The sequence below is a fragment of the Castanea sativa genome, chromosome 12 (assembly GCF_040712315.1).
Source record: "Castanea sativa cultivar Marrone di Chiusa Pesio chromosome 12, ASM4071231v1".
Taxonomy (NCBI): domain Eukaryota; kingdom Viridiplantae; phylum Streptophyta; class Magnoliopsida; order Fagales; family Fagaceae; genus Castanea; species Castanea sativa.
The window spans coordinates 24,920,593-24,943,126 of NC_134024.1; the positions used below are offsets into that span (position 1 = coordinate 24,920,593).

At 40.1% G+C, this 22,534-nt stretch overlaps 1 protein-coding gene across 1 annotated transcript; it reads right to left on the minus strand.

The window, feature by feature from the left end:
- Positions 1-1,753: 1,753 nt before the first annotated feature.
- Positions 1,754-22,432, minus strand: LOC142618461 (derlin-1-like). Its single transcript, XM_075791403.1, has 7 exons — positions 22,349-22,432; positions 22,114-22,187; positions 21,015-21,108; positions 20,797-20,925; positions 13,522-13,552; positions 3,716-3,845; positions 1,754-1,838 (listed from the first exon to the last, which is right to left on the minus strand). The coding sequence occupies exons 1-7, from the start codon at positions 22,430-22,432 to the stop codon at positions 1,754-1,756; spliced, it is 627 nt and encodes a 208-aa protein (XP_075647518.1).
- Positions 22,433-22,534: the final 102 nt, after the last annotated feature.

Genomic DNA, 22,534 nt, shown 5'->3' on the forward strand with positions numbered 1-22,534 from the left:
TGTACCGGCTGAATCATCCAAAATATGCTCATTACAGGCCAAAACGACTTGATTTTTTTTTTTGGGTACATTTTAGAGGAGTACCAATACCGGTTCATTGTCTAGTACGGTATATTCTTCAGTATGGCATGTATCGTTACGATAGTGACTTCTCCTGCTTAAATCTTCCCTCCCACTTTGTTGTAACTATCAAATTGAATTAAAAAGAAAATTCATTAGGTGATAAAATAATTAATATCCCCTAAAATATAAGATAGCTTTAAGTTGATAAATGTGAGTATGCTCGTCATGACCTAACTCCAAAGACATGTTCAGTTGCTGAGAATTTCAAAATTTTAGATAGCTTCTAGTTTGATAGATGTGAGCTCCCACATCATAACCCAACTCTAAAGGCATGATGGGCTGCTAAGAATTTCAAATTCTCCAAAGAACTTCCAGTTAGATCGATGAGGGGTAAGACTTGGGTCCAGTGCACCATGCCCATCAATGAAAAAAACCCAAATCATAGATTACTTTTTCTTTGTCACTTTCTCGGGAGGTCCATTTATAAATGATGGTGGAAATTTGGAGACAGATGGCCCATTTATTCATTTTTGCCAAAATCTTTAGTCTTAATGGCTTGGAAGAGCTTGTGAAGTAATACAAGCTTGAAGCTTCACTTCTCTTTTACTGTGGAAGTTTATTTTCAAGACTTGTCAATGGCCAAGCTCTAAACTCTCCCTTGGCACGGGAAGCTGTTATTGGCGCTAGAAGACTCAAAAAGCTCAAGCTGTTATTGGGGCAAGAACTTGAATGCACAAGATTGTGCTTCCACCAAATTCACTCAGTTGAAAACAAAGCAGCTATATGTTGCTGCTGATAGCTCCTTGAGCTTCACTAAGAAATATGAAGTTTTCATTCTTAGCAATAGAGTTATGATTAATCGTAAGGGATAACACAATAAGCTAGGAACCGAGTTTCATAAAGCTGAAGTCATTAGTTATAAGTGTTTGGATACCGCTTATTTTGCTGAAACTGAAAAATTATTGCTGAAAGTACAGTAGATGAAGGTAAAACTGTAAAAGCTAGTTGAAATAGTATAGTGAGACTCATAAATAATACTAAAAAGTGCAGTGAAGCCCATAAATAGTAGCAAAAATAAGCTAAATAGTAAAATAATTTTAATTTTTAATCTTAATTCAAAAGCAAACTAATCTTCCCTGTATGATTAATCATAATGGATAACACAATAAACTGGGAATCCTTATCATGGAGTGGAAGTCATTAGTTAGAATCTTCCTTTTTATTAGGAAAAAAATAAAAACGCGGTAATAAATACAGCAGGATATTCTCATGTTCATTAAAAAGCTAACCATCTAAGATGTAATACAAAAAGTACTTGCAAATATGACATTTTCAATAGTACGCTGCAAAAGCAAGGCCTCCAGTGTGTTAAGGCGACTCACAATGGCAGATAGGATCTACCTCTTGGTGGAGCCTAATATTGAAATCAGCAGTCCTGTCGCAAAAATATATGAATTACCAAGTCACATGATCGTACCAATAATCATATAATGTAATTCAGTTGGAATTTGGTTTACATGTTATTCAGTATTCACAATGAATATTACCTCTAACGGCCGTTAAGACGATGACTTCTGCCTCGGAAAGCAACTCCATCACCCTGGTTGGGCTGCTGTGCTTGTGCAGGACTACCTGTTTCTGCCTGCTCTGTAGTGCTTGGTCCATTTCTGTTGAGACGGTAGCTTCTTCCTCAGAATGCAACTCCGGCCGATGGATCACGCTGCACTGAGGCATTAATTTGTGTTCCCTTACCCCAAAATGCAACTAATTTGTGACTGGAGAGTCATTAAGAATATTTCAGTGTCTAACCTTCAATAAAATAGTTGATGCCAAAATATTGACCCAATTGGTATTTTTCTCAAATTTCTTCTTTATATTACCTCAAACCTTTTCCAAAAAGAAAAAAATCACAGATCAGGATGTTGGATATGCCTATTACTTGCATGATATAATATCTGCTATAGTGTAAAAAAACCTATGTTAAACCAGTGTTAGATGAGATCTTGTTACTGCCCAAGGGCCCAAAGTTGTTGTGAAGTCCACACTCTTGTAGTTTTGTACTTACAGGATAAGTGGCCTGATCCTACTAGGACTAGAATAGGGCTGGAATAGGATTTTGTTTCTCATAGATAAAGGGAGTGACTATTACACACTTGTGTGTAAATGCACTCAAATTGTGACTCAATCACGTTTTCAAATATGAAATCTTGACCTAGAGTCATGATGTCAGTGTATACAAGTTTTCCCTATAAATAAATATTCTTTGATGTATACTCGATTTTCCACGTTGAATTTGAATCAGTAGTCTATTTTTCTATTAGAGTAATCTGCATGGATCAACCGACACCACATACTCAATTTCCTTGATTTTTGATTGCCACAACTATAATCAATGGCCTATGCTATGAAAAGATCCATCAAAGGGTGTCTCTTATGGAGATATGTCATATATCACTAGAGAAGTTCCTAAACAAGTCAAATTAGATGCAGAAATGTAGTTTGTCTTCAAGAAACGTTAATGACTAAGGTAGCAACTCTTAGAAGATTATCACATGGTTTCTCAATACCTGTGCTCCCTTTATTTGAACATTACTCCGATGGTTAGAGATTGCACATGACATACGGAACTTTCTAGTGCAATGCTGTCAAACAATTGTTCTTGCTCATCAATATCAATGTATGACCACTATTCATAGCATGCAACAGGAAAATGCCAATCTATTGCTAAATTAAATTCATAAATGTCTAACAATATGGGTCGAACTTGCTTCTTTTGAGCTAACATGGGGATAGTGTCAAAGATGTCAAGAGATTCCTCTAGTATCTTGATGCCTATTGTCCAACACAATTTCTGTTGGCACTTGATGATGAACATGAGCCTGTTTGAGCATCTCTCTTTGACTCACTTCCAACACTTGATAGTTCAATCAAGGAATTGGTATCTGTAGAAACATGCAGGAAGACAGCTCAAACACAATGCTATAATTCTATATTAGTTGTTTCACCCTCACTACCTCAATTATGTGAACTTGGACAGTGTAGGATCCTCACACAATGAATTCTATTTTAGCTTTCCTCTCTTCATCTTCCTCCCCACTTGCTCTCTACTGCTGCCACTCCACCTCTCACCTCTGAGTCCTTACATATATGGCACTCCAGATTAAGTCATGCCTCACGGTCTCATCTTTAGCCTATACTTTCTAGTAGTCATTTAGGGTAGGTCAAGCCCAAGTCTTTTCATTGTATTTCTTGTCAATTTGGAAAAAAAATTTGCTTTACCTTTTAAGCGAATGTCTTTTATGTGCATGATGAAACAAGAAGCCTCGTTTGTTATGTAGCTAGTTTCTATATAACAAGGTGATGTGTGCATCAAACATCTTTGTTTATCACGCATCTTTTGGAGTCTCCAACATATAATGGTTTATGTTCAAAGCTTGCTGCATCCTTGACAAACGGGAACACAAGGAACAGACACATTGGTCTGCCTCTGTTATTGGGAGTTGTGAAATTCTCCACAAGTTTATGGAGAAATACAATTTCAAACTATGAAGGTTCAATTATCTAGAAATCATACCAGAAAATCGAAAGAAAATCATGAGAATGAGTTTAATGCATGCATTGCTAAAATAAATAAAAACAATAGAAAGGATACACCCAAAAAGGGGTCTTCAAGATGAATTTTCCCCCAGCCAAAGGATGAAGCACTGTTAGGAAGTAATATAAATGTCCTACAACCATCCCTAGAATGCCTGGCATCAAAGGTTTTCTGAGTAACAAATCAAATGCTAGTGATGGGACTGACGAAATCAACCACAGATGAGGTCAACAAGACAGACGATACCGCTCCCAAAGACGAGCCTAAACAAGTGTCCACGTCATCGACGAGGATGTCAGGATCATTCAATGCCACCAATAATGTCCCAGACGGTTACGAAACCAGCTGGACAGATCGTTGAGGGCATATTAAACCTCATTACTCAGCAGGAAGCGTTATCAAGAAAGGCATTAACATCACCACAATGGCTAGAATCCAAAGCAACATATATAAAGCCCTTACATCGCCAACGCCAGGTACGAATATAATCACAAGACATACTACATTATTCTGACCTGTTATTGTAAACTCCCTTGTACTGACTTTGGCATTGGAGGCGTTGTGGCAGATACCACACCGGTGACCATTTTAGGGAGTTCTTACTTCCACCGTGACGCAAGCGAGCACCCAGCCCCATTTGGACGAACTCCCTACAACTAACGAACCTTTGCTTCATCAGTTTGGCGTCATCTGTGGGAACGACATTTTCGTACTACTGTTTGAAAACATAGTTTCTACCAACTTCAATATTCAGATGGAGTCCAACCAGGATTTAGCGGCCTTGGCTCAGCAAGTCCAAGCTCTTACGGTCACTGTTGAAGAGCTCACCAGGAAAAATCAGGAGATGAGACAAAGGCTTCAGCAGGAGGAGAATCGGTCCAAAGCTATCCAGGAGGATGAAAGAGACAGCCATGGGAGAAGCGACTGATGAAGGACCACTACTCCAGACGAACAAAATTCTAATCTTCTTCAAGAAATGAGGAAGGAGATGGACGAGCTAAGAAATGCCATTAAGGAGAAGACAGATAGGAGCCTGGATAGAATGGTCAGGGCAACAGATTCTCCTTTCACCATGGCAGTCCTGGAACGACCAGTGCCGGCGAAGTTTCGGTTGCCTCAGCTTGAACCTTTCGACGAGCTTAAGGACCCCCAGGATCACCTTAACACCTTCAAAACGACATTGGGCCTCCAACAGCCCCCTGATGAAATAATGTGTCATTCCTTCCCTACCATACTTAAGGGAGCTGCAAGAGAGTGGTTTACAAGATTGCCAACCTCATCCATTGATAGCTTCGAACAGTTAAATAGTGCCTTTCTGCGCCATTTCGTCGGAAGGCAACGTCTTAAGAGACCAGCGAACCACCTACTCACTATTAAGTAAGGGGAGAAAGAGACCTTGTGGTCATACGTGAAACGCTTCACTCGAGAAACCCTAGAAGTGGACGATGCTGACAACAAAGTACAGCTAATGACTTTTAAAGCAGGGCTGAAGTCTAGAGAGTTTGTGGTTTCACTGGCAAAGAATCCACCTAAGACGATGGCATAAATGCTTCTAAAGGCGCAAAAGTACATGAACGCAGAAGATGCATTAGCAGCCATAGTGGACGAAGGAAAGCTAGGAAACGAGGGAAGTAAGGAGGACGAACGCAGGGGACAAAAGAGGGAACGTCCAGGCCGTCGAGGCAGTGACGGAGATAAACGGAAGGACGACAAAGCTCCACGAACGGTAAAATTCACCCCTCTAATTATGCCTGTTGACAAAATTTTGACGCAAATTAAGGATGAACACTACCTCCAGCGGCCGAGACCTTTACATTCATCCCCTAACGTGCGTGACAAGAACAAATACTGCCGGTTCCACAAGGATCATGGCCATTACACGGAGGATTGTCGGGACCTGAAAGGACAAATAGAGGAGCTGATACAGAAAGAAAAACTGCAAAAATATGTGAAGAAGGGAGAGTTCAGCAGGTTCAGAGACGGCAATAAGAGCCAGTGCGAATCCTCGTCCAAGAATGAGGATTATCCATCCCAACCACCCCAGGATGTGATCGGGGAGATAAGTATGATCGCAGGGGGTCCATTTACGGGAGGATCATTCAAATCCCTTAAGAAAGCATGCCAGAGGCAAGTGAATAGTGTCCATATGATACCCCCATTCAAGCAGAGACGGACGAGCCAGGATATGTCTTTCAACGAGGAGGATGCTAGGGGAGTGAAGCAGCCACATAAGGACCCCTTGGTTATAATGCTTACGATTGAAGGGTTCAATACCAAGATGACCCTTGTAGACAATGGTAGCTCTGCAGACATCATCTACCTACCGGCCTTCCAGCAGCTGAAGCTAGATCCTGGAAGATTGCGCCCATTTGACTCCCCCCTCGTCAGCTTCAGTGGGGACAAGGTATAGCCTAAGGGCATAGTGACGTTGAAAGTCACAGTGGGGACCTACCCAAGGCAGCTGGCCCATTAATTGGACTTCCTAGTGGTAGATTGCCCCTCCTCTTATATTGTAATTATTGGAAGGCCTACGCTTAACCGGTGGAAGGCAGCTACGTTCACCTACTACCTAAAAGTGAAATTCCCAACTGAGGACGGTGTTGGTGAGGTAAAAGGAGATCAGGTCTTAGCCAGGGAATGCTACTAGGCTGTGCTGGCTGCAAAGGAAAATCATACATGGACGATCGAGGAGAAAAAAGAAGACAAAGTAGAAGCCTTGGAAACAGTAGAACTGGTTGAAGGAGAAGCAGCCAAGATAACGAGGATAGGAACTACTTTAAGCCCCAAGATGAGGGCAAAACTCGTTCAATTCCTCAGGGAAAACATGGATGTCTTCGCGTGGAGTCACAAGGATATGCCCGGTATATCCCCTAAAGTCATCCAACGCCAACTGAACGTGGACCCTAAGAAAAAGCCCGTCCAACAAAGACGAAAAGTCTTTGCCCCTGAACGAAACCAAGCGATCGCTAACGAAGTTAACAAGCTGTTGCTAGCAGGCTTCATTCGGGAGGTTTACTATCCTGAATGGTTGGCCAACGTCTTACTGGTGAAAAAAGAAAATGAAAAATGGAGAATGTGTGTGGATTTCACGGACCTGAACAAGGCTTGCCCAAAGGACAGTTTCCCACTGCCGAGGATAGACTAGCTTGTGGATTCTACGGCCGGACATAAGCTACTAATGTTCATGGATGCTTTTTCAGGATACAACCAGATAAAGATGGCTGAGGAAGATCAAGAAAAAATTGCTTTCATCACAAGTCAAGGCTCTATTGCTATAGGGTGATGCCCTTCGGACTGAAGAATGTAGGGGCAACGTACCAAAGGTTAGTAAACAAGATGTTTAGTAAGCAAATTGGCAGGAACATGGAGGTGTACGTGGACGATATGCTCGTCAAGAGTAAGGAGGAACTGACGCATCTGGAGGACTTGAAGGAGACATTTGCCACCCTCAGAGAACACTAGATGAAGTTGAATCCTAGTAAGTGTGTCTTCGGCGTTGCCTCAGGGAAGTTCTTGGGATTCATGGTGTCCCAAAGAGAGATAGAAGCCAACCCGGAGAAAGTTCGGGCCATCCTGGACATAACATCTCCCAAGACCGTCAAAGAGGTCTAAAAACTCATAAGAAGAATCGTAGCCCTCAAGAGGTTCGTCTCTAAAGCAACGGATAAATGCCTGCCCTTTTTCAAGACATTGAAGCAAGCTTTTGCCTGGACTGATGAATGTGAAGTAGCATTTCAAGAACTCAAACGTTACCTGAGCAATCCACCCCACTTGAGTCCATCCAAGGAGGGAGAAAACTTATATTTATACCTAGCAGCGTCAACCTCGGTCGTAAGCGTAGCCCTGATTCGAGAAGAGGACAAGAAACAACTCCCAGTTTATTACGTCAGCCAAGCTCTCCAAAAAGCAGAGGCTCGATACCCTAGGATTGAAAAGATAGCATTCGCTTTAGTAGTAGCTTCGCGCAAGCTACATCCGTACTTTGAGGCAAACCCCATCGTAGTAATGACGGACCAACCAATCAAGAAGTCCATGAACAAGCCTGAGGCAGCAGGGAGGATGGTCCAGTGGGCAATTGAGCTCAGCCAGTTCGACATCGAGTACCACCCCAGAACAGCCATCAAAGCACAAGCTCTGGCCGACTTCATTGTTGAGTTCACCCTCCCTGAAGATGAAAACCCCAATGGTGAGACAGAACTGTGGATAATCCAGACTGATAGTTCGTCAGCTCAAAAGAGGGGGGGGGGGAGTAGGAGTCATCATAAACACCCCTAACAGAGAAATGCTTAGATCCGGAGTTCAACTGAAGTTTCCAGCCACCAATAACGAGGCCGAGTACGAAGGAATACTGACAGGGTTGAGACTCGGGAAAGCACTCGGGGCTAAGAACCTGATCATCCAGAGCGACTCGAAATTAGTAATAGGGCAGATCAAAGAGGAGTATGATAAATTGATAAATTGGAGTTCGTTTAGATCCCAAGAGGCCAGAATATGGCAGCAGACGAGATCGCAGAAATGGGCTCGTCAGAGGAAGGGTCAACGACCGTGGAGTTAGACATGGAGATTCAGAAACAACCCAGCATCGAAGAAGTTCCAGCATTTGCAATCCTAAGCATAAACAGCTGGATGACATCGATCGTGTCTTTTCTCTAAGACGAGCACCTCCCTCATGACGCCATGGAGACTAAGAAGATCAAGAAGAGGGCAGCCAAATTTATGATCCTAAATGGCACTTTATACAAGAGGGGCTTCTCCATGCCTTACTTAAAGTGTGTCGACGAAGAAAAGGCCAAATACATCCTTGAAGAAATCCACGAAGGAATTTGTGGAGACCATGCTGGCCCTAGATCCTTGGTAAGCAAAGTCATTCGAACAGGTTATTTTTGGCCAACTATGGAAGTGGACACGGTGGAGCTCGTCAAGAAGTGTGATAAGCGTCAGAGGTTCAGAAATGTCCAACGACTCCTAGTAGAGAAACTGATGACGATAGCTTCCCCACGGCCATTCGTGCAATGGGGAATTGATATCGTCGGCCCGTTTCCCCTGGGAAAAGGACAGGTAAGGTTCCTACTCGTTGCTATTGATTACTTCACAAAGTGGGTCGAAGCAGAAGCGATAGTGACCATCACAGAGGCACGGATCCGCAGCTTCGTGTGGAAGAATATAATTTGCAGGTTCGGGATTCCAAGGACGATCATATCAGATAATGGGTGGCAATTTGATAGCCAAGGCTTCAAGGACTTCTGCTCGGACCTAGGCATCAAGAACTAGTTCTCATCCGCAGGGTATCCCCAGGCAAATGGGCAGATAGAGGTGACGAATCGAACACTGCTCAAGATTATCAAGGTCAGGCTGGACGATGCAAAGGGTGCCTGGCCAGAGGAATTACCCAATGTCTTGTGGGCGTACAGAACCACGGCGAGAACCCCAACAGGAGAAACTCCCTTTAGGCTTACTTATGGCACTAAGGCGGTAATCCTAGTTGAGGTAGGAGTGGCCAGCACTAGGCGGGAAGTATTCCATGAAGAAAACAACGACGACTAGCTATGAATCAACCTGGACTGCTTGGACAAAATAAGAAACAAAGCTTCCAACAAGATGACGAAGTATCAGCAGAAGATGGCCGAATACTATAACAAGAGGGTCAAGCTCAGACGACTTGACATAGGCGACCTCGTCCTGTGCAAGGTCACTATAGCGACTAGAGATTTTGCCCAAGGAAAGCTCGGCCCCACATGGGAAGGACCCGACTGAGTCGTCCATTATTCCAGGCAAGGCAGTTATCACCTGGAAACCCTAGACGGACAGAGGCTCCCACGACCATCGAACATTGAGCACTTGAAGAAGTACCATCAACAGATGTAACAAATAAATGTACTCATTCTTGAAGTTAATAAAAGAATTGTTCAGCTAATATCTTCGTGCAAACAGGTCTGGTCAGCTGTAAGTCACCAAAAAACAAAGATGGATAAGTAATAAGATTCCGCCTACACGGATGTACATTACTGACGAAGCCAAAAGAGATAATCTTAAAAAAATCCTAAGTAATAAGATTCCGCTTAGACAGATGTACATTACTGATGAAGGCAAAAGATAATCTCAACAAAAGCCTAAGTAATAAGATTCCGCTTAGACGGATGTACATTACTAACGAAGGCAAAAGATAATCTCAAAAACGGCCAAGTAATAAGATTCCGCCTAGACGGATGTACATTACTGATGAAGGTAAAAATTATCTCAAAAAGACAAAGTAATAAGATTCCGCCTAGACGGATGTAGATTACTGACGAGTCAAAGAAATTGACGAATCCCTGAAAAGTGTAAGTCACAACAGAAAGACGATAGGCAAAACTCTTAGGAGCAATCGCGAGGAAAAGGAAAAGCCACTGCTAAAGATACGGACGAATGCAAAATACCACAAGTATAACACGTGTATGCAATCACAAATGCAAGTAAGTACATAGCTATAAAAGTTCAAAAACAATGAGCAGTTATTTTTGTTTTTACATCTAAAAGCCCATAAACACTGGGCTAAAAATATTGTTCTCAAGGTAAATTATAATAAAACTGTTCTGGAATTTGAGCCCAAGACACAACGGGCACCCAAAAAAAAAAAAAAGAAGAGAGAGAAATTTTTCACAAGTGTTAGGTTCAAACGTCCGCGGCAGCATCATCATCAACATGGGCATCAACGGCTGGGGTGTCAATGGCAGGGGCATTCCTGGGGGCGTCAGTCTCAGTGGTCAAAGATTGAGCAGCCTCGTTAGCAGCCATCTCCTTGTCCACTTCTTCCATGTCCAGCGTCTCCAAGTCTACCCTAGAGGGGTGCTTGATACAGTATCTCCTCAAAAGCTCAAACCCCTTGAAGTACCAGTTGAAGAGCACAAAATTGTACTCCTCAGTTTGCTGGAAGCCCTCAATGGCCTTGGCAGCAATGACTTTGATTTTCTCCCTGGTGGTCGCAAGCTGCTCGTTCTTCTCCAAAACCAATTGCCGCTCAACTTTGAGGTCGTCACTTAGTTTCTTGGCCTCCTCTTTGGCATGATTAACATCGCCCATCGAAGCTATCAAATCTTTCTTCAACTTCAAGTTCTTCACCTCTAGGGCCTTTATCTGAGAGAGCGCAGACTCGACCATAGCCCCCTGAGCAAGATACTCCGAGAAAAGATGAATGCTCTCCCCCAACACCTAAAAAAAAATGCGCAAGGGAATTGAACCTCAGAACACGTAAAAAAAAAGGGGGGAATAGAGAAGAGATAAACTTGCACGAACGCGTTACATGGACAAGCTTATGAAGGTGACGACCCACCAACTCATTTGGAGATGAACCCGAGAATACCTTAAGATCTTCCGCAGTCAAGACCCCATGAGCCCTGTCCACCGCCAGCCTCTCATTGTCCCAGATAGTAGACGAGCAAACACCAACTTTCCCCCTGTCAGATGTGCGTGGCCTCTTAGAAGCGGGGGTAGGGATCTCTTTAATCGAGGTGGCAGGAGAGGCCGTCCTCGTTGTCTCAGTGCTAGAAACAATTGGAGTGACAGAAGCAGTCAGAGTGACGGACGGACCCGTCCCTTTGACGCATACCACCTTTTTTCCAATGTTGGACAGTGGCTCATCCTTCTTGGACCGCATTATCTCGTACATGTCTTTGTTGAACTTGGTCGTCATCTCTACAAGAAGGAAACATTTGTAAAAAAAATCAAGTGCCGATAAGGGGGTCAATACTGATGAACTTAACACTTACTCTTCTTTCCTTCAATGTTGATACTCCGCAGGACGTAGGGGGATGGATAAGGACCAAGATTGTAGAAGGCAAGTGTCTACGGGTCTACCGAATTGTCCCAATTTTCGATCGTCTGGGTGTATTCAATTGCTTTTTCAACATGATCCTTGTGCCTGCTTTTGAGCTTAGGCCGTCTCTTAACTGCACAGGACAATAAGCAAAGAAGTTAGTGATGATAACAGCAGACTCAATGAAATTAAAAATAACAAGAAGAAATACTAACGCACCTAAAGTCGAGGTTCCCCACCGACGGAGCAACCTCGAGACATCACCCTAGTCCCTGCTAGAGGGAGTCTCAAAATCGTCCTCAGACACAAAGAAAAATTCTGGACTTCCAATACCTGAAGGATGAAGGTAAACCCCTAACAATCCTTATTCTCCTCTCTCAGGGTACTAACTCATAGTATCCATACTCTCTAGACTCTTTCAAACGGTACAGATAGACGAGTTCACTCACCTTAATCATATCTCCGTTAGTGGCCAACCACATTTCCATACAATTGACCACTATCCTCCACGAATTGGGTATAAGTTTCCCGGGAGCAATACCAAAGTAATCTAAAAGCTCCATCATGAATGGATGGACAGGGAGCCTAAGTCCACAAGTGAAAGCGGCCTCATAGAAGCACACTTCACCAGGAAAAAAGTGGCAAGCCCATTCCTCATCATTAGGCCGACGAACATGAACCCACTCCAAAAATTGAAACCTATCTCTAAACCTACCCACAGTGTTAGCGTCCAGCCCACACGCCTCCACGAGGGCATGAAAATCCCTAACCTCTCTAAGGGTCAAAACGGTCGTATCTCCCCCTACCGGGTCACCACTAGACAATAACCCAGTCTCGAGTTCACTGGACCTAACCTCAGACATTGATCCTTGCTGCCTCACCAAACCTTCGAACCAGTCAATCGATTGACGAAGCAAGGGAAACAACTCAGCCAAGACAACGCCCAAGCTATTACCCTCAAAAATGAAATTCTCAAGGTTTGGAAAAACACCTAAAGACCCCCCTAAACGCGTGAAAAGGAAGGAAACTGAGGGGCAAGCTATCCTAACCTCAGAGTTACTAATCATGGACACCCAAGAAAGACATAGGAAAATAGGAAAATGCTAAAATTCCCAAAAACCAAGAAACAGAAGCCAAAAGAGAAGAAAAGAAAATCAGATGTTTACTATCGCCAAAGAAAGAAAACAAGAAGAAAAAGAGAAAGAAAAACGTACCTCAGTAAAAGAGAAGGCGAGAAGCCCAACACCAAACATGCACCGGCTTGGAAGAGAGTGGCAAAGAAAAATTGAAGGAGAAAATGCTCAGAGAAATAACTGAAAGCTTGGGGAAAACGAAAAGTAAAGTAAGGAGAAGAGAAGTTTAAAAAATCAAGGCAAAAACTGAAAACCAGCAGGAAACCCAAGAGTCATACAATGAGAACATAAGCCCCCTCCAACCAGAACACGCCACGTGGCCACGACCAGTATGACGCCGCCACTACGCATTCAATGCGGCGCAAAATCCCAAGAGTCGCTTGCAGTTAAAAAAAAAACCTTTCATCTTCTATGGTCGTCATGACACGGCATGACAACCACAGAATCCGGGGGCAGCTGATGAGACTGACGAAATCAACCACAGACAAGGTCAACAAAACAAACGAGACCACTCCTAAAGATGAGCCTAAACAAGTGTCCACGTCATCGACGAGGATGTCAAGATCATTCAATGCTGCCAATAATGTCCCGGACGGTTACGAAACCAGCTGGACAAACTGTTGAGGGCATATTAAACCTCATTACTCAGTAGGAAGCGTTATCAAGAAAGGCATTAACATCACCACAACGCCTAGAGTCCAGAGCAACATATATAAAGCCCTCACATCACCAACGCCAGGTACGGATATAATCACAAGACATACTACATTATTCTGACCTGTTATTGAAAACTCCCTTGTACTGACTTTGGCATCGGAGGTGTTGTGGTAGGCACCACACCGGTGACCATTTTAGGAGTTCTTACTTCCACCATGACGCAAGCGAGCACCCAGCCCCATTTGGACGAACTCCCTACAACTAATGAACCTTTGCTTCATCAGCTAGCATTACATAAGGAAGATAGAATCCCTACAGCAAAAAAAAATTAAAAAAATTAGCCAGCCTCTTATATTCATAAATGTCATGAGTACATCCTCTCGTAAATGTCATGAATAATGCATAAAGCAAAGCCAGAGGCAAAAAAAGGCAGGGAGTACAATTGTACATAAGAATATAAGATTATACTTGAAAGTTTGTAACTACCAAAGAAAAAAAAAAACTGAGAAAATAGGATGCATCTATATTTATTTATATTACTAAAAGCTAAAACGTAGCATTTATTGTTGCTATACTCCTGTTGAGCTACATCAATAGCCAAGTTATTCATTTATTTTTTATATTTTCTTTTCTTTATTTAAACTTTTTTCCCCCTATTTTCCAAAAAAAAAAAAAAAAACTTCTTCTACCTATTAATTCACATACCTACTGTTACGCTTCTTCCAACCTTTCTCTTTCCTTTTTACCTCCTCATCTCCCCACTACTTTACCGTTATACTTCCTTCCTCTTTTTTTATATTTTGACTCTTCTTCTACCCATTTTATTTTGTATAAATTTGATATCGTTTTTCCATTCAATCCATATTTTTCCCACACAAAACTGCGAGTACTCTCTCTCTCTCTCTCTCTCTCCTTTTTTTCGGTGAATTTTTGTTCTATCTTTTAACTCTAATTAAGGTTGATGGTTTTTTTTTTAATATGTGTTTTGGTATTGTGTTTTTTTTTTTAATATCCCATCAGAAAATCTTCTCTTTTCAATTTATAGCTTTGGTTGATTTTAGTTTGGGTTAATACTTAGTTTTTTTGGGAAACAAGAATTTGAATATGCCTACCAATTGTTTGAGTAATAAATTATTATAAAACCTAATATTTATTCCTTTAGTTTCATATTAATTTTGGCTAAGATAATATTGTAATTTTGTAATGGGTTTTAATTCTTATGATAATTTCCATATTCCTTAAGAGATGAGAAATTTGAAACTTATAAAGTTTAGTTGTATATTAAGCAAATATAATACACTACAAAAAAGTTCGAAGAATATGGTTCACCTTAAAAAAATATTAATCAAACATAATAATAATAATAATAATAATAATAATAATAATAATAATAATAATATGATATATTTGTTGAGATAAAAAGATAAAAAAAACTTATAGAAATCTTTTTTTTTTAAACTAGACAATAGTTGTAGTGGTTACTTTTTATATATTATAGCTCATTACATAATATTTATATTCTCACGCATTGTGTGAGTCTGCAACTAGTTATTTATAATTATAGGTAGAACTATTGATGGAAATTTTGGTGACATTACACAATAAAATACAGGCCAAACATCATTCTCAAAATAAATAAATAAATAAATACAGGCCAAACAGAGTGAGCACACTTAATTGGGACTGCATCACTATGATTTCAAGGCTAACCAGGCAAAATTTGAGAGTCCAAATTTTTTCTTTGGTTAACTTCATCAAGGTGGTACCTCTTTATGGGGCATACCTCACTCATGATGCATTTTTAAGGGCCTCTAATAAAAAAAATCTACGGGAACCAAAAGTACAACAATTCATGCATAAAAATATTCTTTCCTTTATTGCACGTTCACACTCCCACTGCAATGGTACATAAATAGTAATGAAAGAGGAAAATGACAAGAGATAGGAACTAGTAAGGCCAAAAAGAGCAAGGGAAAATTTGGTTGTGCAGGAAAAGGTAGAAATGAAGTTAAAAATGTTGTATCAAACCTTCTTTGATTGATAATTTAGATTCACATTGATACTTTATAGCATGGTGGTGCAGATACTGCAGGTTCTAGATTTCAACCTATTTTATAGAACACTAAGTAGACTAATATTAAATGTTACAAATGAAAATATTGCAACAATGGTGTTCACACAGTGAAACACTCAGTGAGAAGCAATAAACGTAGAGAGAAATAGAGAGAAAATCCAGAGAGAGATACAAAGGAAGAATTGGGATTTCTGGAATAATAATTGCTCAACTATTCATTACACTTGATGTACAATATATATATTACAAGAGTATCAGTAACTGCCTAATCAGAGATCCCTAAAACCTCAGGATTGATTCGTAAAATGTGGAGGGAAATTAGGAACTGATTAACTACCAATAATCACCTAATAGACTAATCTAATGAACCAATACAGTAGTACAAAATGCAGCGTATCAATGAACTAATAACAGAAGGACTAAACGCAACGTTTCATTAAATACATTTACAACCTTACGTTAAATAGAATGACACCGTTCTGTTGCATATCTGGACTAGCTGTTGGAAAACTAGTCGTTGGGCATTTGAACCTTATTCTGGTTAGACATTTGAGCAATGCTCTGTTGGGCTTTGGATTTACTCTTAACATCCCCCCTCAAACTCGAGGCAGTGTCAACCAAGAGTTTGCTATGTAGACAGGAATAAAGGCCAAAGCAATAGTAGAGTTGTTATCACACCAAAGGATGGGAACGTGAGGAAGAAATAGCTTAAGTTCCTAAAAGAGAGTGCGAAGCCAAGCTAACTCTGCTACTGTGGAAGCCAAGGTACGATACTCTGCCTCTGTAAAGAACGTGAAACAGTGGATTGTTTCTGGAAAGACCAAGAAATTGGGCTTGAACCAAGGAAAACCAACATCCTAGTAGTAGATTTCCTGTCAGTGGGGTCACCAGCCCAATTTGTGTCAGAGAAGGCAGAGAAGGTAAGTGGACCAGGAGCAAGGTGAATCCCAAAATGTAAAGTACCTCTCACATAATGAAAAACATGCTTGGCTGCCTCCAAATGAGAAGTAGTGGGATAATGCATAAATTGGCATAGCAGATGTACACTAAAAGCCAAATCAAGGCGTGTGAAGGTCAAGTACTGGAGAGCACCCACCATACTTCTATACTCAGAGGGATCAAGCAAAACAAAACCATCAAAAGGAGTAAGACGTACATTTGGACAACAAGGTGTATTCGTAGGCTTAGAATTCTCCATCTTGAATTTATGAAGCACATCAGATGCATACTTGGATTGGTATAAAGTGAGACCAAATCTGGAAGACACAATTTGAATGCCTAAGAAATAAGAAAGAGCACCCAAATCCTTTAGCTCAAAAGCCTTACTAAGAGCAGTGACAAGATGAGAGACTTGTGAAGAAGAATTGCCTGTGATTATAATATCATCAACATACACGAGGAAATAAATGATAGTTTGATGAGAGTGAAACATAAATAAGGAAGAATCTGCCATGGAAGCTTCAAAGCCAAGATGCAACAACTGAGAAGTAAATCTGTCAAACCAAGCTCTTGGGGCTTGTTTCAAGCCATAAAAAGATTTATATAATCTGCAAACATGATGAGGGAATTGTTGGTCTACATAACCTGGTGGTTGCTCCATATACACCTCCTCATTTCGGAAACCATGGAGGAAGGCATTGGAGACATCCAATTGTCTGAGAGGCCAATTAAAACTCACTGCAATGGAAAGTACAAGCCTCACAGTAGCTGGTTTCACAACTGGACTAAATGTCTCAGTGTAGTCCACACTTGCTTGTTGGTGAAAGCCCTTAGCAACCAATCTTACTTTATAACGAGCAATGGTTCCATCACTATGTAATTTCAGCTTATACACCCATTCACAACCCACTAAATTGATGACATGCACAATAGGAACAAGAGACCAAGTCTTTTGTCTTTGTAAAGCAGAAAATTCCTCATCCATGGCCTTAACCCACTGAGGAAACTTACAAGAAATTCTATTTGATGGGGGCTCAGTGTGAGTATAATCAACCATAGCCTTGTAACACAATTTAGGCTTGGAGATATCATTCTTGGATCTTGTGGTCATAGGACGGAGATTCACAGGACCAATGATAGAAGCAGTGGCAGCAGAAGGTGAAGAGGCAGTAGGAACAGAAATAGGGTGAGTAGGCTATAAAGGAGCTAAAGAAGTAGGAATAGATGAAATTGGAGGATGTGGAGGTGTAGGGTGAGAGATAGAGACAGGTGGAGATGTAGTAGCACAAATTGAGGCAGATGATTAGCAGAATGTGGAAGTGTCAAATTGGGGAAAATGACAAGAAGTGTGAGACAGAGGAGTAGGATTAGTATTTGTGGGGTGAGACATAGGAGTAGAATAAGGTCCTAGGATAGAAGGCTGATTAGATGAGTGTAAATATAGGAGGTTAGAGAGCCAAATATCTGGATTAGGAGTATGAAGGATTGAAGTAGAAGAGGGTGAAGAAGGAAAGGGAAATTTAGCTTCATTGAACAAAATATGCTTGCAAGTATATAGGGTGTGAGTGAGCAAGTCAAGACATAATTAACCTTTGGAAATGGTAGAATAGCCCAAGAAAAGGCACTCTATGGTCCTATGATTAAGCTTGTGTTTGGTGTATGGTCTAAGAAAAGGATAGCAAGCACAACCAAAAATTTTTGGAGAAGAAATATCGGGATTTTGACCATAGAGCTTGTACCAAGGAAACTGAAACCTAATGTAGTAGTGGGAAGTAAATTGATTAGAGACATAGCTGATTGAACAACAAATGACCAGTATGAAGAAGGCAAGGAAGCTTGAGACAGAAGTGTGATAGTAGTTTCAATTAGATGTCTATGCTTCCTCTCTACTAAGCCATTCTGTTGAGGGGTATAGGGACAAGAAATTTGATGATTAATCCCATTGGAAGATAGAAAAGATTCAAAAGACTTAGAAGTGTACTCACCTCCACCATCTTATCTAAGAGTTTTAATAGTTGAGGAAAATTGTGTTTTAACCAAAATTGTGTTTTAACCATAGCATGAAACATGACAAATTTTGAGTAAACTTCAGACTTAGCAGAAAGTAAGTATAGCCGTGTAAAACAAGTGAAATGATCAACAAAAATGACATAATATTTGTGGCCATTTATTGAATCAAGAGGTGCAGGACCCCACAAATCAGTATGTACAAGTTCAAAGGGAGAACTAGCTACAAATCTTGAACTAGGAAATGGAAGTCTGTGCATTTTGCCTTGAAGACAATGAATTCAAGACTTGACAAAATTAGCACTAGTATTGAAAGATAGTCCATTATTTTGTAACAAAAGCTTAAGAACTTGAGAGTTTGGATGGCCAAGCCTGCTGTGCCACAGATGCCAACTACAGGAAGAAAGCTGCACTAAATTACACAATTTATTAGGAAGCAAAAGTTCATTGGCCTTGTGAGAATAGATGGGGTACACACCACCTTCACTCTTGCCTTGGTAAAGAGTTTTCCCCATGGCCAAGGCCTAAATGAGCAAGGTTTTTTCATCAAAGTAACACCAACAGTTATTATCATGACAAAGTTTGTGAACTAAAGCAAGATTAGAAGCAATAGAGGGAACCCTATAAGCATATTTCTAAGTTGAATAGGAGCATTGGAAGCAAGGATTAGAGAGTTACCTATGTGAGTAATGGGCAAATTCTGACCATTGCCAACTATGAGATGCTCCTAACCTGTGTAAGGCTTAGGAAAGCTCAAATGATTAAGACTTGAAGTGACATGGTCTGTAGTTGCACTGTCTGCCAGCCAAGGTTGCTTCTGAGCTATCGTGGAGTTGGAAGAAGCTGCCATTGCAACTAGCTTTGAGGGTGGATGTTTGCCTTGATAGGCATAATCCATCCTATGGTAGCAGTCTAAAAGGTAAGATGACCTACCTTACCACAAATCTGGCAAATTGGCCTCTCTGATCTAGCATTAGAACCTTGAGATTGTGAAAATTGAGATTGTGAAAACTGGTTGAACTGATTAGGTGATGGACCTTTGCCTCTACCTCTTCCATTGTTATTTCTTCCTCTTCCTCTATTATAAGACTAGTTGTGATTATTATAACCACCAGTGTTGTTAAATCTTGGTGCAATGTTAACTGCCATTGCAGAGGTGGAGTCTTTGACCTCCATTCCTTCATTCAACGATTCCTCTTCTACATTTAACAAAGTAGCTAGTTCATCAAAACTTAATTTGGTGCTTCTGGTTCTGGTTGCTGGCCTGAATGCACTGAATTCTTTTGGAAGACCTTTGATTGCTACATGAAGCATCTTTTCATCATCCAAGAATACACCTACTGCCATAAGCTTGTCCCTTATCACTTTAATCTTCTGTAGATATGCATCGACGAAATCAGATCCTTTCTTCACATTATGCAGCTCACCCTTTAGATTCATCACATATGACCTTGAGATTGAAGAAAATCTGTTTTTAAGAACCTTCCAAACTTCTTGAGCTGAAGAACATCCAACAGTTATAGCCAAAACTGAAGGAGTGAGGGTTGAGCTAATGAAAGTAAGAAGTGCCTTTTCCTTTGATTTCCAAATGAGATAATCTGGATTCAGCACTAAAGTGATGGTACTAGATAAATCCTGGAGAAATTTCTCAGGAACAAGTGGAACTTCATCAAGAAGCTCAAACATGGAGTAAGTTTCTAACACCATGGAGATTTGATGCTTCCAAACAATGTAATTGGAAGAATCTAATTTAACTGTCATCATGTTTGACATATTCGACAATAATAGCAGAGGCTGATTTGTGAGATTGATGGAGGTAGATGTAGAAGTTGAAGGCACAGTTGTTGAAGGTGAAGGTGAAGTAGTTTTTGCCATTGATGCTAGGATCGATTGTTGCTCTGATACTATGAAAAGATTGCAACAATGGTGTTCACACAGTGAAACACTCAGTGAGAAGCAATAAACGTAGACAGAAAGTTCATAGAGAGAATTGGGATTTCTAGAAGAATAATTGCTCAACTGTTCATTACACTTGATGTACAATATATATATTACAAGAGTATCAGTAATTGCCTAATCAGAGATCCCTAAAATCTTGGGATTGATCCGTAAAATATGGAGGGAAATTAGGAACTGATTAACTACCAATAACCACCTAACAGACTGATCTAATGAACCAATACAGTAGTCCAAAACGCAGCGTATCAATGAACTAATAACAGAAGGACTAAACGCAACGTTTCATTAAATACATTTACAACCCTGTGTTAAATAGAACGACACCATTCTGTTGCATATCTGGACTAGCCGTTGGAAAACTAGTCGTTGGGCATTTGAACCTTATTCTGGTTAGACATTTGAGCAATGCTCTGTTGGGCTCTAGATTTACTCTTAACAACAGAAACAAAGGTGTCTAATTTCACAATCTATATCTATATACAGAAAAAATGTCACAAGCCTATATTGTTCCAAATAGTAGGATAACTAAAACAGACCAGTGAAGAGAACGATTAAAACAAAACTGCTAGAAGCATACCTTCAATGACACAAGACCATAAATGTTTATGAGTGCATTTGGGTACTCACGGCTCCAAACATAGATGAGCATAAATACTAAGGAACCTCCCATGAATGGAGACCATAGATATGGAACAGCAGCCATCACCTAAGATCAAGTAACACCCTTGTCATTATAAGATAAATGGGAAAAAGAAAAAGAAAACTCTAAATATAAGATAATTTGTTCTTACTTACAAGAAGTGGTAGTGCTCCAAAGATGAACATCCATACATTGTTTGCTGTTCTCTTGTCAAAGGGTCCTCTCTCAAGTGAAACACCATATCTCGCTCTAAGCAAATCAGCATGACATAGTATTTCAAATTTTCAATATCACCTTGGACATAGTCTACATACTGTAAACCTTGCATGACTTTTAATTCTTGAAAATCAATGATCATAAGTGAATGATAGGAATTAAAAAAGATATGTACGTACAGGCATCAATTGGATGAATAATAGCTTAATGCAGATGTGGATCATTATTTAAAACCTGATATTTTATCCATTGGATAATTTTAATTACCATTGGTTTTTGCAAAACAATCTTTCCTACCACCTTGATGAAGAACAGATTGGCATGACCTTCCTAAACATCAAGGGCACCTGAAATTGCACAAAGCAAAAATACACTAGTAGAAATCATTTGGGTAACATGATCAGAATTGCATGAAATTTGACAGGTTGAAGGAAAACGACTTTCTGATCTATAGTTGTCGCTTTGCCACAAGGTGTGCCCTAGTTTTGGCGAATTCCTTCATTTAGGCCCTGAAAACAATGATTTTATGTTTTTAGTAATTTTTGTTTCCTTAATAACTTTTTGCTCAAAAGTCAAAATAAAGTCCCACTTATTCTAGAACGATCCTTAAGGTCAGTAGTTTATAATTTTGCATTTAACTAAATTTTACCATTTTTGGTAAAATTCAATATTTTGCCACCTAATCTCGTGATTAATGCGAATTAAGGTTTCAGAAAATTTCCTAATCATCCTAGGGTTTACTTCTTCAATGTAGCCTCCAAAGGCAAATGAATTATTATTAATAAAATTCAGACTTTGTCTATTCTTTCTTTAATGGATTCCAGACCTATCATCTTATGGATTCAATATATAAACCCCTCATGGATTCGAGGTTTAATAGCAGAAACTAATAGTTTAGTTTATGTTCCATTAAAGAGTGTATCGTGTTTGCTTTCTTCAAACTTCCACGACATCACACCTTAATCACACCTTAACCCAAAATTTATAGTAAATTAATATGATATGGTTGCAGAGGGTAGATAGAGTAAGATATTTTACATAATTAGCAGATGAAGTGCAAAGGGAAATGAAAATGGCCCAAGAAAGAAGAAATTCGTAATAAGCCTCCAAACCTGCACAATGTACAAACATTTACAATCGGGGCATAGGCAGAAAATGAACCCTCAAATTTTAACTTATTACAACATGATCTTTGCAATACAAAATGAGCAAAATGAATTTAATCTCTTGAATTACAACAGATAGGACAAATTTGGCAACTGAACTGTTTTACCTGAAAACGTTTTACTACAAGGCCATAAAATAATGCTATATTGTAAGGATTATAAAGATCCAGATAGAGAGCAGATGTGGTCATCAAGCATGCCACTCTATAGAACTTGCTTACAGGTGGGAGAGATAGATAGTATCTGAAACAATTTGTAAAAAATCAGCTTATTTAAGTTACAAAGAGGTTATA

Excerpts from the sequence above, each read along its gene's own strand:
- LOC142618461 (XM_075791403.1), bottom strand. The coding sequence starts at position 22,432 with ATGACCACATCTGCTCTCTATCTGGATCTTTATAATCCTTACAATATA. Across the intron at positions 20,926-21,014 it reads TTGGAGCACTACCACTTCTT|GTGATGGCTGCTGTTCCATA; the intron begins GTAAGTAAGAAC and ends ACTTGATCTTAG. Across the intron at positions 1,839-3,715 it reads TTGAAGACCCCTTTTTGGGT|TCACAAATTAGTTGCATTTT; the intron begins GTATCCTTTCTA and ends ATGACTCTCCAG.